The 15,271-nt window shown below is 39.0% G+C and overlaps 1 protein-coding gene across 4 annotated transcripts in view; it reads left to right on the forward strand.

The window, feature by feature from the left end:
- The first annotated feature begins 152 nt into the window (after window positions 1-152).
- The window catches only part of YOD1 (YOD1 deubiquitinase), a 30,583-nt gene continuing 15,464 nt past the window's right edge, over window positions 153-15,271 (forward strand). Inside the window, exons 1-2 of one of the 4 annotated variants that reach the window (XM_030301724.2) lie at window positions 153-510; window positions 1,568-7,539. In XM_030301724.2, the coding sequence (XP_030157584.1) occupies window positions 168-510; window positions 1,568-2,271 (1,047 nt within the window). In that variant the 5' untranslated portion in view covers window positions 153-167 and the 3' untranslated portion in view covers window positions 2,272-7,539. Of the gene's footprint in view, window positions 511-1,567; window positions 7,540-13,066; window positions 14,130-14,741; window positions 15,000-15,271 lie in introns of those variants that run through there. The other 3 variants (XM_030301721.1, XM_030301720.1, XM_030301719.1) reach the window with 3 other exon arrangements.

A 15,271-nucleotide genomic window follows, 5' to 3' on the forward strand; every position in this document is an offset into this window, starting at 1 on the left:
AAGCCACTTGTACTGGAAGAACAGGGATAAATCTTCATCCTTTGGCTCCTGCAGGGTTGGCGGCAGAGAATTAGTTGTCACTTTAAGAGAGTTCGCGCGTCTTAAAGTGCTAAAGCTTACGCTACACCAAAGTATCGCGAGAACTATAGCCACTGCGATTTCTCGCGATGTTTGGCCCTGCAAAGGGTGGCCATTTTGGAGTCCACCCGGCGGCTGGCTGCCCCGGCGGCGTTTGCCAACCCGCTGCCGGGACCAAAGCTGGCCCCACGGGTGTCTGGCCTGCGGGCAGCCGGACCGACACGATGTGGCGGCTCCGCTGCAAGGCCAAGGACGGCACCCATGTTTTGCAGGGGTTGTCCAGCCGGACCCGAGTGCGGGAACTCCAGGGCCAAATTGCCGCCATCACCGGCATCGCCCCCGGCTGTCAGCGAATCCTCGTAGGATACCCGCCCGAATGCCTGGATCTCAGCAACGAGGATACCATTCTTGGGGATTTGCCCATCCAGTCAGGTAGGGAATCGAGGTTGGGGCCAGGGAAAGTCCTGGGAGGACGGGGAGGGGCGTGGGGGGAAACAGAACTGATCCAGGCAAGGTAGCTGTGGGTCTGTTGGGGGTTTTGAGGACAGGGCTAAGGATAAATTAAGGAACGGAGAACTCTGACGGAGGCCGGGGCAAGTATCTAGCAACTCTTCGCCCACATACCTGGTTGAAAGAGGGAGGGAGGGCCCAACCCGTGTGAGAAGCCCAAAGCCTCGGGGTCCCCCCTTCCTCAATGTGCTTTCTGGTCTGCCTCGAAAACGTCTCATTTTGTTTTTTTCTGAGTCCACAAACATCCAAAAAATAAATAAATAAATAAATAAGGCTTATTTTCTCTATCCTGATGGCTTTTTCTCCTCTATCTCAAAAAAAAAAAAAAAAGAGCAGGTCTGAAGGATGCAGAATACTTTTTTTCGCTTTCCTGGTTGGTTTTTGCAGTCACCTTCACGTAGAGTTCGTTGTACTCATTTTAGAGTATGCTTTTACACATCCACCGAAGGCCCTTTCAAATTCTAAACAACAGCAGTTATTTCTGTCCGCTATTAAAACTTGAACAGCAATATTGATCATTAAAGGCTTTCAGCTGTTGTGTCAAGGATCCTGTAAACACTAAACCGGGTAGATAAAATGTTAAGCTTCAGAGGACAAGAACCCCCCTAGTGGCCTAGTCTTGGGTAAACACCTTTTGGAAGATGAGTGCTTTTAAAATGCAGAGAGGGAGCATAAGGAAATTTTGTTGTTGAAGTGTATCTTTTCATGTAAGTATAAAGGTGTATAACCAGGGCTCCTTAATTGGAATGCCCCCTCAAATGTTTTTCCCTTTGGTCTGTTTTCGTCTTTATGAAGACTGAGGAACAAGAGGTGTTACCGATCACTTGTTTGCAAAGCTGTATTCTCCCCAGTAACCCAGTTTATCCTTTTTTTTTTTTTTTTTAAACTCTTCCTGTTCGTAATTTGCAAACTTGGCTAGTGAACAACGGATTTCATCTATAATGTCTCTGCAGTTCTGGCTTTGTTTTATTTTTAACAGGCGACATGCTGATCGTTGAAGAAGACCAAACCAGGCCCAAAACTTCACCTGCATTTACAAAACATGGTGCTCCTAGTTATGTCAGGGAAACTTTGCCCGTGCTTAGCAGAACTGTGGTCCCGGCAGACAACTCTTGCCTCTTTACCAGTGTATACTATGTTGTAGAAGGAGGAGTCTTGAATCCAGCTTGCGCCCCTGAGATGAGACGCCTCATAGCACAAATTGTAGCAAGTGATCCAGACTTTTATAGTGAGGCAATACTGGGAAAAACAAATCAAGAGTACTGTGACTGGATCAAAAGGGATGACACTTGGGGAGGAGCTATTGAGATATCAATTTTGTCTAAATTTTACCAGTGCGAAATCTGTGTGGTGGATACACAGACAGTAAGAATTGATCGTTTTGGAGAAGATGCAGGATATACCAAAAGGGTCCTGCTTATTTACGATGGCATCCACTATGACCCACTTCAGCGTGTCTTCCCTGACCCAGACACCCCGCCTCTGACCATTTTCTCCTCTAACGATGATATTGTTCTTGTACAAGCACTGGAATTAGCAGACGAAGCTAGAAGAAAGAGACAGTTCACTGACGTAAACCGCTTCACCCTGAGATGCATGGTGTGTCAGAAGGGATTAGTCGGACAAGCAGAAGCAAGGGACCATGCCAAGGAGACAGGCCATACCAACTTTGGAGAAGTGTGATCTATGCATGATGAGGACTGCCGCCTACTACCTCACAGATCCAGAAGGCTCTGGGTTTTCCAATAAGCTATTCGTAACCCTAAAGAACAAAGGAACACAATGTTCGAACCATCTTTTTTAACTTAAAACCACTAAGACCCTGAAATTCCTTGTCAAGATTAAAAATGAGTGTGCAAGTTTACAGATGTGTGTCTCCAGTGGTGATACATGCCCTTTTTCTGCTGGGGTGACAGACCAGGTGGTCCTTGCCACTTACTGACACTCACCGGAAGATTGAGTCCTAGTATTATAAGCTAGCACCCAGCAGCTTTAACTTGTAGAAGAAAACAACTGCGTATGTTGGGTAATGCGGAAGGCCTCACGCGAGGCCACTGGACATCGACCACAGTGTCTCCATAATTGAGTCCTTTTAAAAACTCTGGAGTAATAATTTTCTAAATTGTGCATCGATTCCTCAAATGAAGATACACAGAGTTGTCAAAACTGATTTTATATTGCAATTTGGTAGACTTTATAAATGTGTACTTAACCAGTTATAAGTACATTACAAGCAATTTTTACAGGGATGAGTCTGTTCCTTGAGAATGTTACCTAAGGAACTGATAGTACCCAATTTAGGATTTCTAGTGTATAAAAGGAGAATGTATGAGGGAACAGGTGCCTGAGCAGCTTACTAAAGCTTTAAAAGACCGTTGGCCTCGTGTTTTAATGCAACTCATTTATTGATGTTTGTCACATTGGATAAGAATTTTTAATTAAGCAGGGTATTTATTTGTAATTGAAGTTTCTTGTATTTTGAGTGCTTGATTTTTTTTTTTTTTTTAATGATTTATCTGGAGGGATTCACTCTCCTCAGCTTTTTCTCCAACTCCTAAACAGTCTTCATCTAAAGGGATAATGCTGTGCTTTGATTTGATTTTTGTGAGATCTTTTCTTACCTACACAGTACTTACTTTCATGCGAGCCTTATCTGACCACTAATGCTCTTTTGAATAATTTCACATTTCTGCAAATTAGCACTTTGCTTATCTACTATCTTTTACTTTGACTTTTGAAGAGTTTTAAAGTAGCGGGGATAGTAATGTTGAATGAATTTGTTTCACTTCCAAAATATGACCGTTTTTAAATCCTTGCCTTATTCAGCTTTTCTCGGAATTCTGCTTCCTAATATTAGATGTGTACTCTTTTGCTTGGTGGGCTGACCTGCGAGGCACACCCTCTAAAATTAGCTTCACCATGAGATCTTCCAGATAAAAGTTTCCTACCTCTTTTCTTAATTCTTCTGAAGATCAGGGATGCTAAATTATAATTTGTTATGTATTATCTCACAAAATGTGAAGAGGTTTGATGTTGTGACGCCTTGTTATCTTGGTCTCCTTTTTGATGAAGTATCTCACTTAGAATACCAATGGAATATTTTAAAGCACTTCTGTCTCTTTCAGCTTCTCTTCTTGGCAAATGTTTTAAAATTGAGATTTACTTTTAGCACTTCACTTGGTGGAGGTGGCCATATAAAATTAGGAACATGGAAACAATTCAGTGGACAAGTTCCTTTAAGAATTCACAAAGTATGCTTGAAATCATTAGGTGACCTTTCTTGAGTACCTTGTTTGTGAATAACTACTTTAGGCATTGTAAATTATGGTCAGTATAACTTAAATTAAGTGTTGAATTTTCTATTTTACTGAGCCTTAAAATAGCACTTGTGAGCTTGAGATACTTAATGTTTGGCAATCATACTACGTACAAATGAATATGTTTGAAGATCTCTTTGCACCTGGCTGTCATCTTGGTCGAAAGATTTTTGTATCTCTCCTTTCCCCAGAAAATAAGTTTAAAACTAGAAGTTGCGAGAATACCCACTGGGTAGCATCCATCAAATTGAGCTTTACACATCACCATTCATAAAGCTTGCCTTAGGTACTTCAGAAGCCAAATTTGACATTTGCTTACTGGGATTTTAGAGAAGTTTATTCATGCAATAAATATTTATTGAGTAATTTATAATATCCCAGGCATGTATTGATATGTGTCTCAGCATAAAATTTTGTCACTTTAAGATGGAGTGTATCTTATCTGTGTTGGATTAACTTAACAAATAGAAAGAGATAGAACCTGATAGTTCATAAAATTAAACCCCTTCATTTTTAAGTGTTTTTGTTTGCATATTTAAGCTCATGCTTTTATACAAAGCAAGTGTCAAGTATTTATTCCGGGGATCTTACTCTATTTTACCTGTTACATAGGTTGTCCATTCACCACTGGACACTGATCACTCTGTCAAATTGCTCTCAATAATGAGTTATAAATTAACCAGTTGCTGAAATTCAGCACTAGGACTTGAATGTTCTGATCATGGAAAATCCAAGATGATGCATTATTTGCGGGCAGTTTGTTTTAGTTATGGAGGAGTAAAAACCCAAACTTGTGCTCATTCTAAACTCAAGCTTGTAAACCTCACAGAATTTAAAGTTGTTTTTTTGGTTTTTTGTTGTTTGTTTGTTTTTTTTAACTGCACTTATTGAACTCTTAAAATCAGTTTTGGGTGTTGTTGTTTTTTTACTGTTTTATTTATTTTTGAGAGAGGGAGACAGGATCTGAAGCGGGCTCCACGCTGACATTCGTGTGTCCGATGTGGGGCTTGAACTCTTGAACCGCGAGATCATGACCTGAGCCAAAGTTGGACGCTCCACCAACTGAGCCACCCAGGTGCTCCTTGAAATTAGTTTATAAATGTGTATAAATTCTAATCTTCAGAATTTTGAAAACCTATGGGTTTTAGTACTTGCAACAGGATCAAAAGAAACTTTCTCTTCAATTTGTACGTGAGCAGAATGAAACCCTTCTTCCTATTGATTCAGTTTTTGACTGCCATTCAAGAATATCTTTTTAATTAAAATGAGGATAGTTTACGTTCATGGCTGAATGAATGAGGACTGTGCTTTCCTGTCCCCCACCCCTTTCTCTTCTTTGGATTCTCCCTTATTCTTCTTTGGATTTAGAGATTCGGTGTGGGAGCATGAAGATGCACTTCTGGATAGAGTGATTTCAGAAATTAAAATGAATACCCCTAGGGATTTGGGGATGGGATAGCCATAGAAAGACATCAGGGTGGCACATCTTGTGTTAATCATTTCTAGTTGATTTCTTATTTCCCAGGAATGAAAAATGGGCACAGTCGAGTGGTACCCTTGAAAGTTTGGCTGCTGGTCAGCGTGACCCTTTTGACAAAACTAATTTAATCATGCCAGTTGATTACTCCACGCTCAAGTCCCAGCAAAGTCATAATCAGGAATGCATTAATGTATTGTCTCTCTATAAATGCCCCTAAGTGCCCACGCCTAATTTACTTATCCAGCATATTCTTTCTATCCTACGTAGGCATTAATTAAAACATGTATGTTGCAAGTTGCCATAACTAAACGCAGTTTTTTGTCTTTTTTTTCTTTTTAATTAGAATGGGGAGTATGTAAAATGAGAGTAATTTTTGTTCTTTATGGATCAGGTGGCCTTCCTAAACTTTCATATGTTAAGATTTATGTTCTTTCATGTGTTGAGACACACTTGTTATTATTTGCAGCACTTTAAAAGATAGGAAGTAAAAGTTTACATGTTAGCCCTCTCCAGGGTTCTTGTTAAAGACATTAAAATATAATTCTTGAGCTGCTGACGGTCAGCTCTTAATCAGCATTGCCATCAGTGTATGCTGTATCCATCCAGTGGTACAGCATTCTGGTGTTTTGATAACAGTGCAACTTGATGTCCGTCACTTGGGAGCATGCTGTGTGGCCTAGCATTCAGAAAGTTACCTGTTTCTATAATGTGATTGTTCTTTATCATTCATTGTACGGTGCAGTATTCAAATTTATCCTTGTAGCACAAAGAGGACTATACCAACTTAGAAAAGATTAGAATCTTAAAACTCTTCATTTGTTGCTAAGCAAACTTATTTTATGGGAGCTGATTTTTTAGCCTTAAATGTATCATTTTTAAGTCTAAAGTGAAACACTTCATTTGAGTAAGCTGGTTCATTAACCAGAGATGTTTCCAGGTTAAGAGTTACAATATTTCAACACATGTAATTCGTCTTAGAAAGATTATAAAAGTTGCCTGATTGTGGGAATGGGTTTTATTTATTTTTTTTCTTTTCCAAAAATTAGCTGGCATTTTGTTTACAGTGCTTTGAATATTTGACTTTGAAGAAACTACATTGATATTGAATTGTGGGGTGCTGATTTAGGTAGGTCTTGGTCCATATGAATTTAAAAGAGATTGCTATTTTAGATTAAAAAGAAAGGGGGATAAAGTACCACTTATCACAGAAGAGATCCCCAAGTGAATCCTTTCCTTAGTTGTGAATTACGCTTTTTGAAAAAATTTTCAAGCAATGCCTTTGTGTCATCCCAACTCTCCTCACCCATTTCTTGGCATAGAATGTAGCAGGGCCATAACTGAGAAGTTTGTCATTAATGTATAAAACCATGAATATGAGCATTTTGCTATGCTGCCTTTTTATACTTGTTTTTTAAAAATATCCTACATGTAGTAGTTTAGGGATGTGAAGATACGATTTGGTTAAGTAGTAGGTAACAGGTTAACCTAAGAAAGGTTTAGAATTTCTACTAAGATTACATGAGACTGACTTTATACATGGTATAGGATCTGTAGTTCGTTGTCGCCCATAAGTGACTGAAAAGGACCAGGGCACCTAATTCTTGGCAGTTTTCCAGTTCACCTTGGTGCCATTCATGACTCAAGCTGTTTACAAGCTGTTTAGCAAAGAGTAATTTTTTTCCCCATTACAGAAGTATTGAATTCAGCTGAAAATGCGGAATCAACACGTATAGCTTGTCAAAAGGGATAGAGAATGATAATAGTCCTGTATTTCCTGTATTAATGGAGTAGAGGTGGAGATTCCTGAAGCAAGAAGGAAACCACAAGATTGTCAAATTTAGAGCTTAGAACATGACTTGAAAAAAGTAGCAGGAAAGGGCAAACAGAAGAGTTTGTTTCTTGGCATATTTTTGTTCATTAAGATGGACAGTGTTTTCTTAAAAATGTTCTTTTGTCTGTTTGCCAGCATTTTTTTTTTTTAAGTTAATGCACTGCTGCTACCTGGGAGATGTCTGATTTCATTTTGTACAACTCTTATGTGATTTTGCCATTGTCATTAAGATGAATTGATTTTATTTATGAGGTCCATGATTTTAAGTATCTAAATGCTGTATGAAGTGACTTGTTTTGAAGGAATAAATGAACTGAAAATATTGTTGTCTGAGCATATTTTGGGGGTGAATACAGCGGGCCGGTGGACAGCCATGACACCCAAGTTGCATGTTTATTACCAAAAGCTGATAATAGTCCACTGCTTTGAGGAGGGTGCCAACATCTGCTGAATCTCACTCTGTGGGTGGAATCTTAATGACTTTGAATGGAGAAACTAAAATGTTTCTTCTTAACACCAGAGGGCATTTGAAATTTTCCTTCCTTGATTTCCCAAATTTTCTGGTATGCAATCAGCTCCTGAAAGTTGTTAATTCAGTGTCTGTTGCTGAGCAATTGTGGGAAGGCTAAATGTTCCCTTTCCACTTGTCATAGACTGAGATCTACACTGCAGCATCCCTGTGGGAGAATTTATTTAATTGTTGACAATGTCAACATTTAAGCTTATTTCAAACAACACTGGAGTTATTAGAATTGAACTGAGCTCTAAGGACCAGAGTTTAGACTTGAACCACTTCTCCATTCCTTCTCATTGAAGCTTAAAAACTATGGAAATGGAACCATAATATAATCAATTTGTGGGAGATCAGGATACATCCAAAGAATAAGTCAGGACAAACCTCATTAAAAGGTTTGTAAAGAGTCTCATAAACTGTGATGGCAGCTTGTGGAATAATTAACTGCACCCATAAAGCAATACTGCTTAAAGTGTGTTTCTCTTATTATCTGGTAACTTGTTAGACATGCAAATTGTCAAAAAGATCAGAAATAAATGAGGCCAACAATCTGTTCTGATTCTGATGCATGATATGGTTTGAGAACCAGAAGTATAACCACGGTTAATTAACTTCCAGAAAACCTCTGATGGCTGATGTCAGTCCTTTGTCCTTGGTTTCATGCAATCCCTTTTCATCCACTACTTAAAAACAGTTACTAAATTTACAGGTAATATAAATCCAGAAGGGACTGATAGTACAACGAATGACCATTCAAAACTCTTCAACAGACTGAAAAAACCCTAAGATTGGATATTCATAAATGTGAAGCCCTGCCCCTAAGTTCTAAATCTATTATGTGAGTCCAGCATGGGTAAAAACTGGTTTTGTAGTTGATCTGATGAAGAAATAGCAATAATATTTTAACTCTAATCTATCCCAGCAGGGCAATGTGACTGGGCCGCAGAAACAGTTGCATTTTAATAGTTAAAAGGTCTAGAAAAAAAGGAAACACTAGTGTTCGTGTAAAATGCTTTAGTCACATTGCACTGGGGGTTTGGGTGAGGGTTTTACATGGAAAACCTAAGGAACGACTGAAGTTTGACAAAAGGAACTGGAGATCCTTACCTGGACGAGAGATCGCAGGGCGATGTGACAGCTTCAAATTCGGGGAAGTATTATGTGAAAGATGTAGATTTATTCCTGAGGCTCTAGACGAAAGAACTCAGACCAATAAGGAGTGAATATTGCAAAGCAAAATTTACCATAAAAACCTAACACAAATAGAAAGGGATGCTTTACCATGAAAGCTCAAGTACTGTGATCCTGCCTTGTGAGAAATAGAGCTACAAGTCATTAGGTCCCTGACATCTTGGAAATTTTGTTTCAAGTGCTAGTTACATGAAACGGATACTTACAAAAAGAACTTCTTCCCTAGAGGAAAATCGATTTTTTGTTGTTGTTTCCTCATTACCCCTCCCATTAGTGTTTAGAAAGGAGTGTGGCTTGTACTCTTATTTAGTAATAACAGCAGAGCCTGCAAAGCAGGACTGACATATTTGGCAGTGGTATATGCCATGCTTCTTATATCTCTAAGCCTAAAACGAGAGGTTCAAGAATAGAAAAGCAAGCACCTCAAATATTTTTTTCTATTTAAAAAATTTGTTCGAACTTGGATTGCCTTTGTCTCTATTGTGTTTGTAGATTTTGAGGATATTTATCTGATGGGATCAAGTGCCAAGGCATCATTACATAGTTCCTTAGGCTCATTAAACTTAGGATTTCCCTATGTGTGAGTTAAAAGAAAATAATAATACTAAGTCAAGAATTCATGAGGAACAAGTTCTGAATGAATAGTCCTTTCTCTGCTTTAGTGGCTGCCTCTCTCAACTGCTTCTCTGCCTTTGTGTCCTAAGATTTCCTTCTGTCCACCAACAGGGGTTTTCTGATCTTACTTGAGGGCATTTATTCAATTGAAGGGCTTCATTAGTGAATCTTAAGCTATCAGAGCAGATGTCACAACGACTTGGCCATGCTCTAAAATCCTGCAATTGAATAACTGCAGTAGGTTGAAAGCTAGGAGTTTGAAGTTTGAAGCTTCCTCAGCCGAAAGTCAATGCTGAAGTTAAATACAAAATACGGACAAAATTTTTCCTGATAACCCCTTAATTGGCTCATAGAATCACCACAACAATAAATCCAACACAGCTAGTGTTGAAAGAGTTTATGCTCACTCCTGCAGTGCAGCTCAGAGTTCCCCACCCACAGCACGCAAGGGCGGTATACTAAGTACACTAGGTCCCCATCCATTGGTGGACTCCCAATTGCTGATTCTTCGCTTGTGTGAAGCTGTCAGAAGCAGCCCTTAGTATCTCAGCCACCCATTCTGGGATAGAGAGATGTCTCCAGAGGAAAAGTCCCAAGTGTTGGCTGTACTACACCTGACCTCTTTCCTCATCTTGACCCAGGCCTGGCGATTCTTCAAAGTCTTCATTGTATGTTTAGCTCCCCACTGCTTCAGCAAGGAGGGGTTGTTTGAATTACCTAGTCCGACGTTACCGGATATAGAAGTCCCCAGCAACATCTTTCACATGATAATCAAGAAACAGCTACTATAAAATTTATATCTAAAAAAAAGCGGGGGTCGGGTGGGAATAATCTTGGAAATATAAGGTAAGAAGCAAATGATTTAATAATATATTTTTTCCGTCATCAATGGTGGGAGGATAGTAAAAAATTTGTCCGTGTTTATTTTTAAAATTCCAGATGGAAAATACTTTTTCAAGTAACCATGAATATTTCTAGCACAGTTCATTTCAGCTCTGTTGGGTATTCATATTGAATTAAGTAGAAAATGTGTCCCTTATGGAATGAGAATAATTTTTTAGAGTCTATTATGTGGGATATTTCAGGAAATTATTCATCCTAATTGTGGATGGAACATCACACCTATTAGAATTCCAAACTTCTTTCTACTATGACTTTCACACTGGTAATTGATAAGTCTTTCTCTTTGGAATTTTACGGTCTTGAATTACTTCTTTTAGAGCTTGAATATTATGGAGTAAAATTAATGAAGTTTTTAAGCCAAAACAACTAAGGTACAGACTGAATTATGTTAACCTTCTGCCAAAATGACCCTTCCCATTGGATCCATCCTTTAGCATCTGGCCTTATTTTTCTTACTCTTAATCTATAACAACGAAGACTGAGAAAATGATCTTGGATTTGGCTAGAAGCAGCCAAAGTCATAATTTATCTGCGATTAATTGTTCAGTTTAATTTAACAAGCTTTTATTGAGCTTCTATTTCTTACAAAGTATGCTGTCAAATACCTTAGGATTTAACAAGGATAGTCATTCATTCAACAAGTATTTTTGAATGCTAAGTTTCAGGAACTGCCCTAGGTGCTGGGTTTATTTGGGTGGGGGTGGGGGGGTCCACAAACAGCGCTATAAAGAAATAGAAATACAGGTGCTATGAAGGGAATAACAGGGCAGGGAAATTCTAACTCAAAGTGGTGAATCTGGGAAAGTCTTTTGGCAAAAGTGACTATTTGAAACCTGAAGCATGAATAGGGGTTAGTCATTTGCAGAGTAAGAAGGGCATTCCAAGCGAGGGTATAGCATTTGCAAACCCTATATTGCAGGAGGAAAGGAAACCTCTTCCAGGCCAGTCTGGCCATAGCGTGATAAACAGGGAAAAAAAAAGGGGGGGGGGGGACTTGAGATGAAGACTTTAGAAGCAAGCAAGGATCCAGATTTGCATCATCTATGAGCTATATTAAGCACTTACCTGAATACCTACTTGCCACATATTATTTGCTTGTTTATTTTATATGAATGTCCCCAAGTAGTTTGTCCAAGGGCAGAGACCAATTCTCCCTATTACCATTGTAGTCTCAGCACCTAGCAAAGTATTGGACACACAGTAGACATTCAATATATATTTGAATGAATGAACATATGAATGAATGAAATCAATGTATAATTTTAATAGGACATGAAAGTCTATTAAGGAAAACATCAGATTTATGTTTCTCCAAGTTATTTTAACTGCTCTTCGGAGAATGGGTTGAAAGGGGCAAGAATGGAAGTGGAGGACCAGTTAGAAACAGGCTACTGCAGTGACCTATTTAAGTGACGATGGTAATAATTATAATAGTATTTGTTGAGCACTTACAACGTTGTGAGCCTTTTTCGTGTGTTAGCTTACATAATCTTCACAGCAATTCTGAGATGCATAGTCATTATTAAGATTTATTGAAAGGCATAAAATCTGAAGGACAAAGAGATGGTGAGATAAACAATAGCAACAAAATTTTGGAAGCTAGCCAGCAGTTGGATGAGTGGTAACTGACCTAGCAGATTTGAAAGAGCTGACCCTAAGCTAGCAACCCTATTTTTACCATGGAGTCCCCCGGCCCTCAAAAATTCAAGAATTGGTGGCATTAGTAACCCTGAAGACAGGGGTGGGAAAAAAATCAGGAAGGTGGGTGAAGAGTCTGGTTAAGAAACAGTTAAGACCTCTCAGATCTTCTCTCCCACTCAGAGCAACTAAGAACTTGCTACATCCCCTCTCAGGAGAGGGTAAAATAGGGTTTCTCTGTACTAAAACTAAGGGGATGAAGTGTTGTTTTTACATACTAAATGCTGAGAGCAACAACCTTCCTCTGCCATAGGCTCCAAGAACGCTAGCTGCCAGAACTGTGCCCTTCAAGAAGGATTTTGGAAAACTCTTCTCTGAAGGATCTGCTCTGAAGATTTCAATCAGGCCATCAAAAAAGAGTAAAGATACAGGCATCAGAGATTTTCCAATCAAATGGCCCTATGAGATTGCTCTGTAGCGAAGTCCATGGTCAACCAGCCCCAGCCACAGCTTCAAATGTATCTTTTTGTTGACAAATTGTTGAATTTGAGTGGATAGCCAAGAATCATCGGACATGTGAAAATATTCTTTAATAAGAAACAGAAAAGCCAAAACAAATAGGAAAAAAAAAAGTAACTTGGAGAAAACATTCTATAGAGGCAGAAAAACACTAACACTATATGTTCTTAAAGTAATAAGACTCTGCATCAATGAAACTGGAAGAAATGTAATAAAAATTCAGAGAACAAGCAATAATTATTGGAAGTTAAAAATACAGGGGCGCCTGGGTGGCGCAGTCGGTTAAGCGTCCGACTTCAGCCAGGTCACGATCTCGCGGTCCGTGAGTTCGAGCCCCGCGTCAGGCTCTGGGCTGATGGCTAGGAGCCTGGAGCCTGTTTCCGACTCTGTGTCTCCCTGTCTCTCTGCCCCTCCCCCGTTCATGCTCTGTCTCTCTCTGTCCCCAAAAAAAAAAAAAAAAAAAAATACAATAGCAAAAAGAAAATGCAATAGGAAGTTGTAAATAAATTTTAAAAATCTCTCAGTAGCAAAACAAAACAGAAGTTGAGGTCCAGGAGGGTATCCAATAACATCCAAATTATATAAGTTCTAAAAAGAAACAACAGAGAGAGAGAGAGAGAAAGTGGATGATAGGAATTCATCAAAGAAATAGTTCAAAAAAAATATCCCAGAACTGAATGTCATGAGTTTCCAGATTGGATTTACTGAGTACCCAGAGTATAGATTCACTCCAACACACATCATTATGAAAATTCAGAATACTGGAAACAAAGAGAAAGCCTTAGATTTAGAATCATACATACTTTGGGCTTTGCAACAGCAGCACCAAAATCTATCAAATACTAATCTAGAATTCTATACCCTGACAAACAATCAAATGAGAGGCTAGAATAGCAGTACTTCAGACATGTAAGATCTTATGCACTCTTTCTTGGGAAACGACTAGAGAATGTGTTTTATCAAACTGAGAGAGCTAACTCAGGAAAGAGGAAGATGTGAGATTCAAGTAACCCAACAAGAGAAGAGGTGAAAGGACTTTTCCCAGTAGGACGATGAAGACACGTATGAAAATGACAGCCATGCAACAGACTAGATAACAACATATCCAGATGGAAGCAAATCAGAATGTTCTGGAAAATGTTTCTCCAGGATGAAACTACTGCTACCTCTGAATGTATTGAGAGGAGATTTACACAGTGGGCAAGAGTAGATGGACAAAAAAGATAAATGGAAATGGAAAAGTAAACATAGCATATCTCAGAGCCCACCTGTCAATAGCATTTTATTTACATGCAGAAGCAGAGAATCAAATCAGACATTTTGGCTCCAGAGACACCTAAGTGTCATATATTTGAATGCTGATGGGCATTATTTTAGTAGAAAGGTCAAAAAGATGATGTAAGAGAGAGGACTGTAAGGTAGAGAGTCTATGAGATGAGATCCAGAGCATATGCGGACGGTGGGGTTTTATTGGAAAAACATTTTCTTTGTCGTCCCAAGAGAGAAGAAGAAAATGAGTACAAAGGAAAGCAGGTTTGTAAATGTGATGGGAACGGGAAGGCACAGTGTAACAGGATGTCGAAAGATAAGATTTAGAAAAAAATAATAAGCAAAATCGTGGCAATAGATGAGTTATCCATCAATACGATCTCAAAAAAAAAAAGGAAGTTTAAAATTTAGGACATTTTTCTTAAGTAAAGCACTTCAGTTGCCAAAAAGTTCATCATCAGTTTGGCATTAATATATAACTACTATAAGTAAGACAATAGAAGAGCTATACACAGAAATATTCGATGTTCTTCATGAATTCAAATTTTACAGGGTGAGAAAGAGGACAGTTACACCCTAGTGGGTTCAATTCAGAGATGTACACTCTGCATCAGATTACAGTGAAGCAGCACCTAACATCCCATTCCAAAAGAAGATGGTACTTGAGTTGAATCTTGAAGGAAAAATAAGACTAAGCCAGGAGGACATCATGGGAATGGGTCCAAGCAGAGGGTACAACATGTGCAAAAGTCTCAGAAGCATGAATGCATGGCAGTTTTAGAAATATTAGATTGACTGTAATAAACAATATAGATGACTATGTGACAGGAAGAAGCACGTAGGGTCTGCTCACGAAGGTCTTTCTATGTCACATAGGGTCTTTGAATTTAATCCTGAGCACTGTGAACTTGCAGCCAAGAATTGAGACGATCAACCACCTACATAATCTATAAACCCACCTGTAAAATGGAATATGTGAAACAAGACATTCCTGTCGTCTCTTCATATCTTCAGTGGTCCACAACCCTATAGCTTGTGCAGTCCTGAAGCTGAATAGAGAGGAAGAAGAGCGGCAATGATCTCACAGGAGACAAGGGAGGATTGCTATGAAGCACGGAGCCTGGGTGAGAATAGGTATGGTGATGCAATTAGCTGGCATGGGGAAAGGGGAGAGAGGACATGTTGGTGGGGGCACGGAGAGCAAGATGAGCTCAATTTTGAACATGTTAAGATTTGACACTCTCTGATCCTAATAGGTGACTTCAGCCCTCAAACTTTCATTAGCACTGGAAGGAAAAGGACTGCTGAATCCTCCTAATTTCCATAGTAGGTGGGCCAAAGAGACACTGATCTCAAAAAAGAAAAACAAATCTACCCCTAAGTATTACTTAATGGTTAATTTCAGA

This window comes from Lynx canadensis, chromosome F1, assembly GCF_007474595.2.
Source record: "Lynx canadensis isolate LIC74 chromosome F1, mLynCan4.pri.v2, whole genome shotgun sequence".
NCBI lineage: Eukaryota > Metazoa > Chordata > Mammalia > Carnivora > Felidae > Lynx > Lynx canadensis.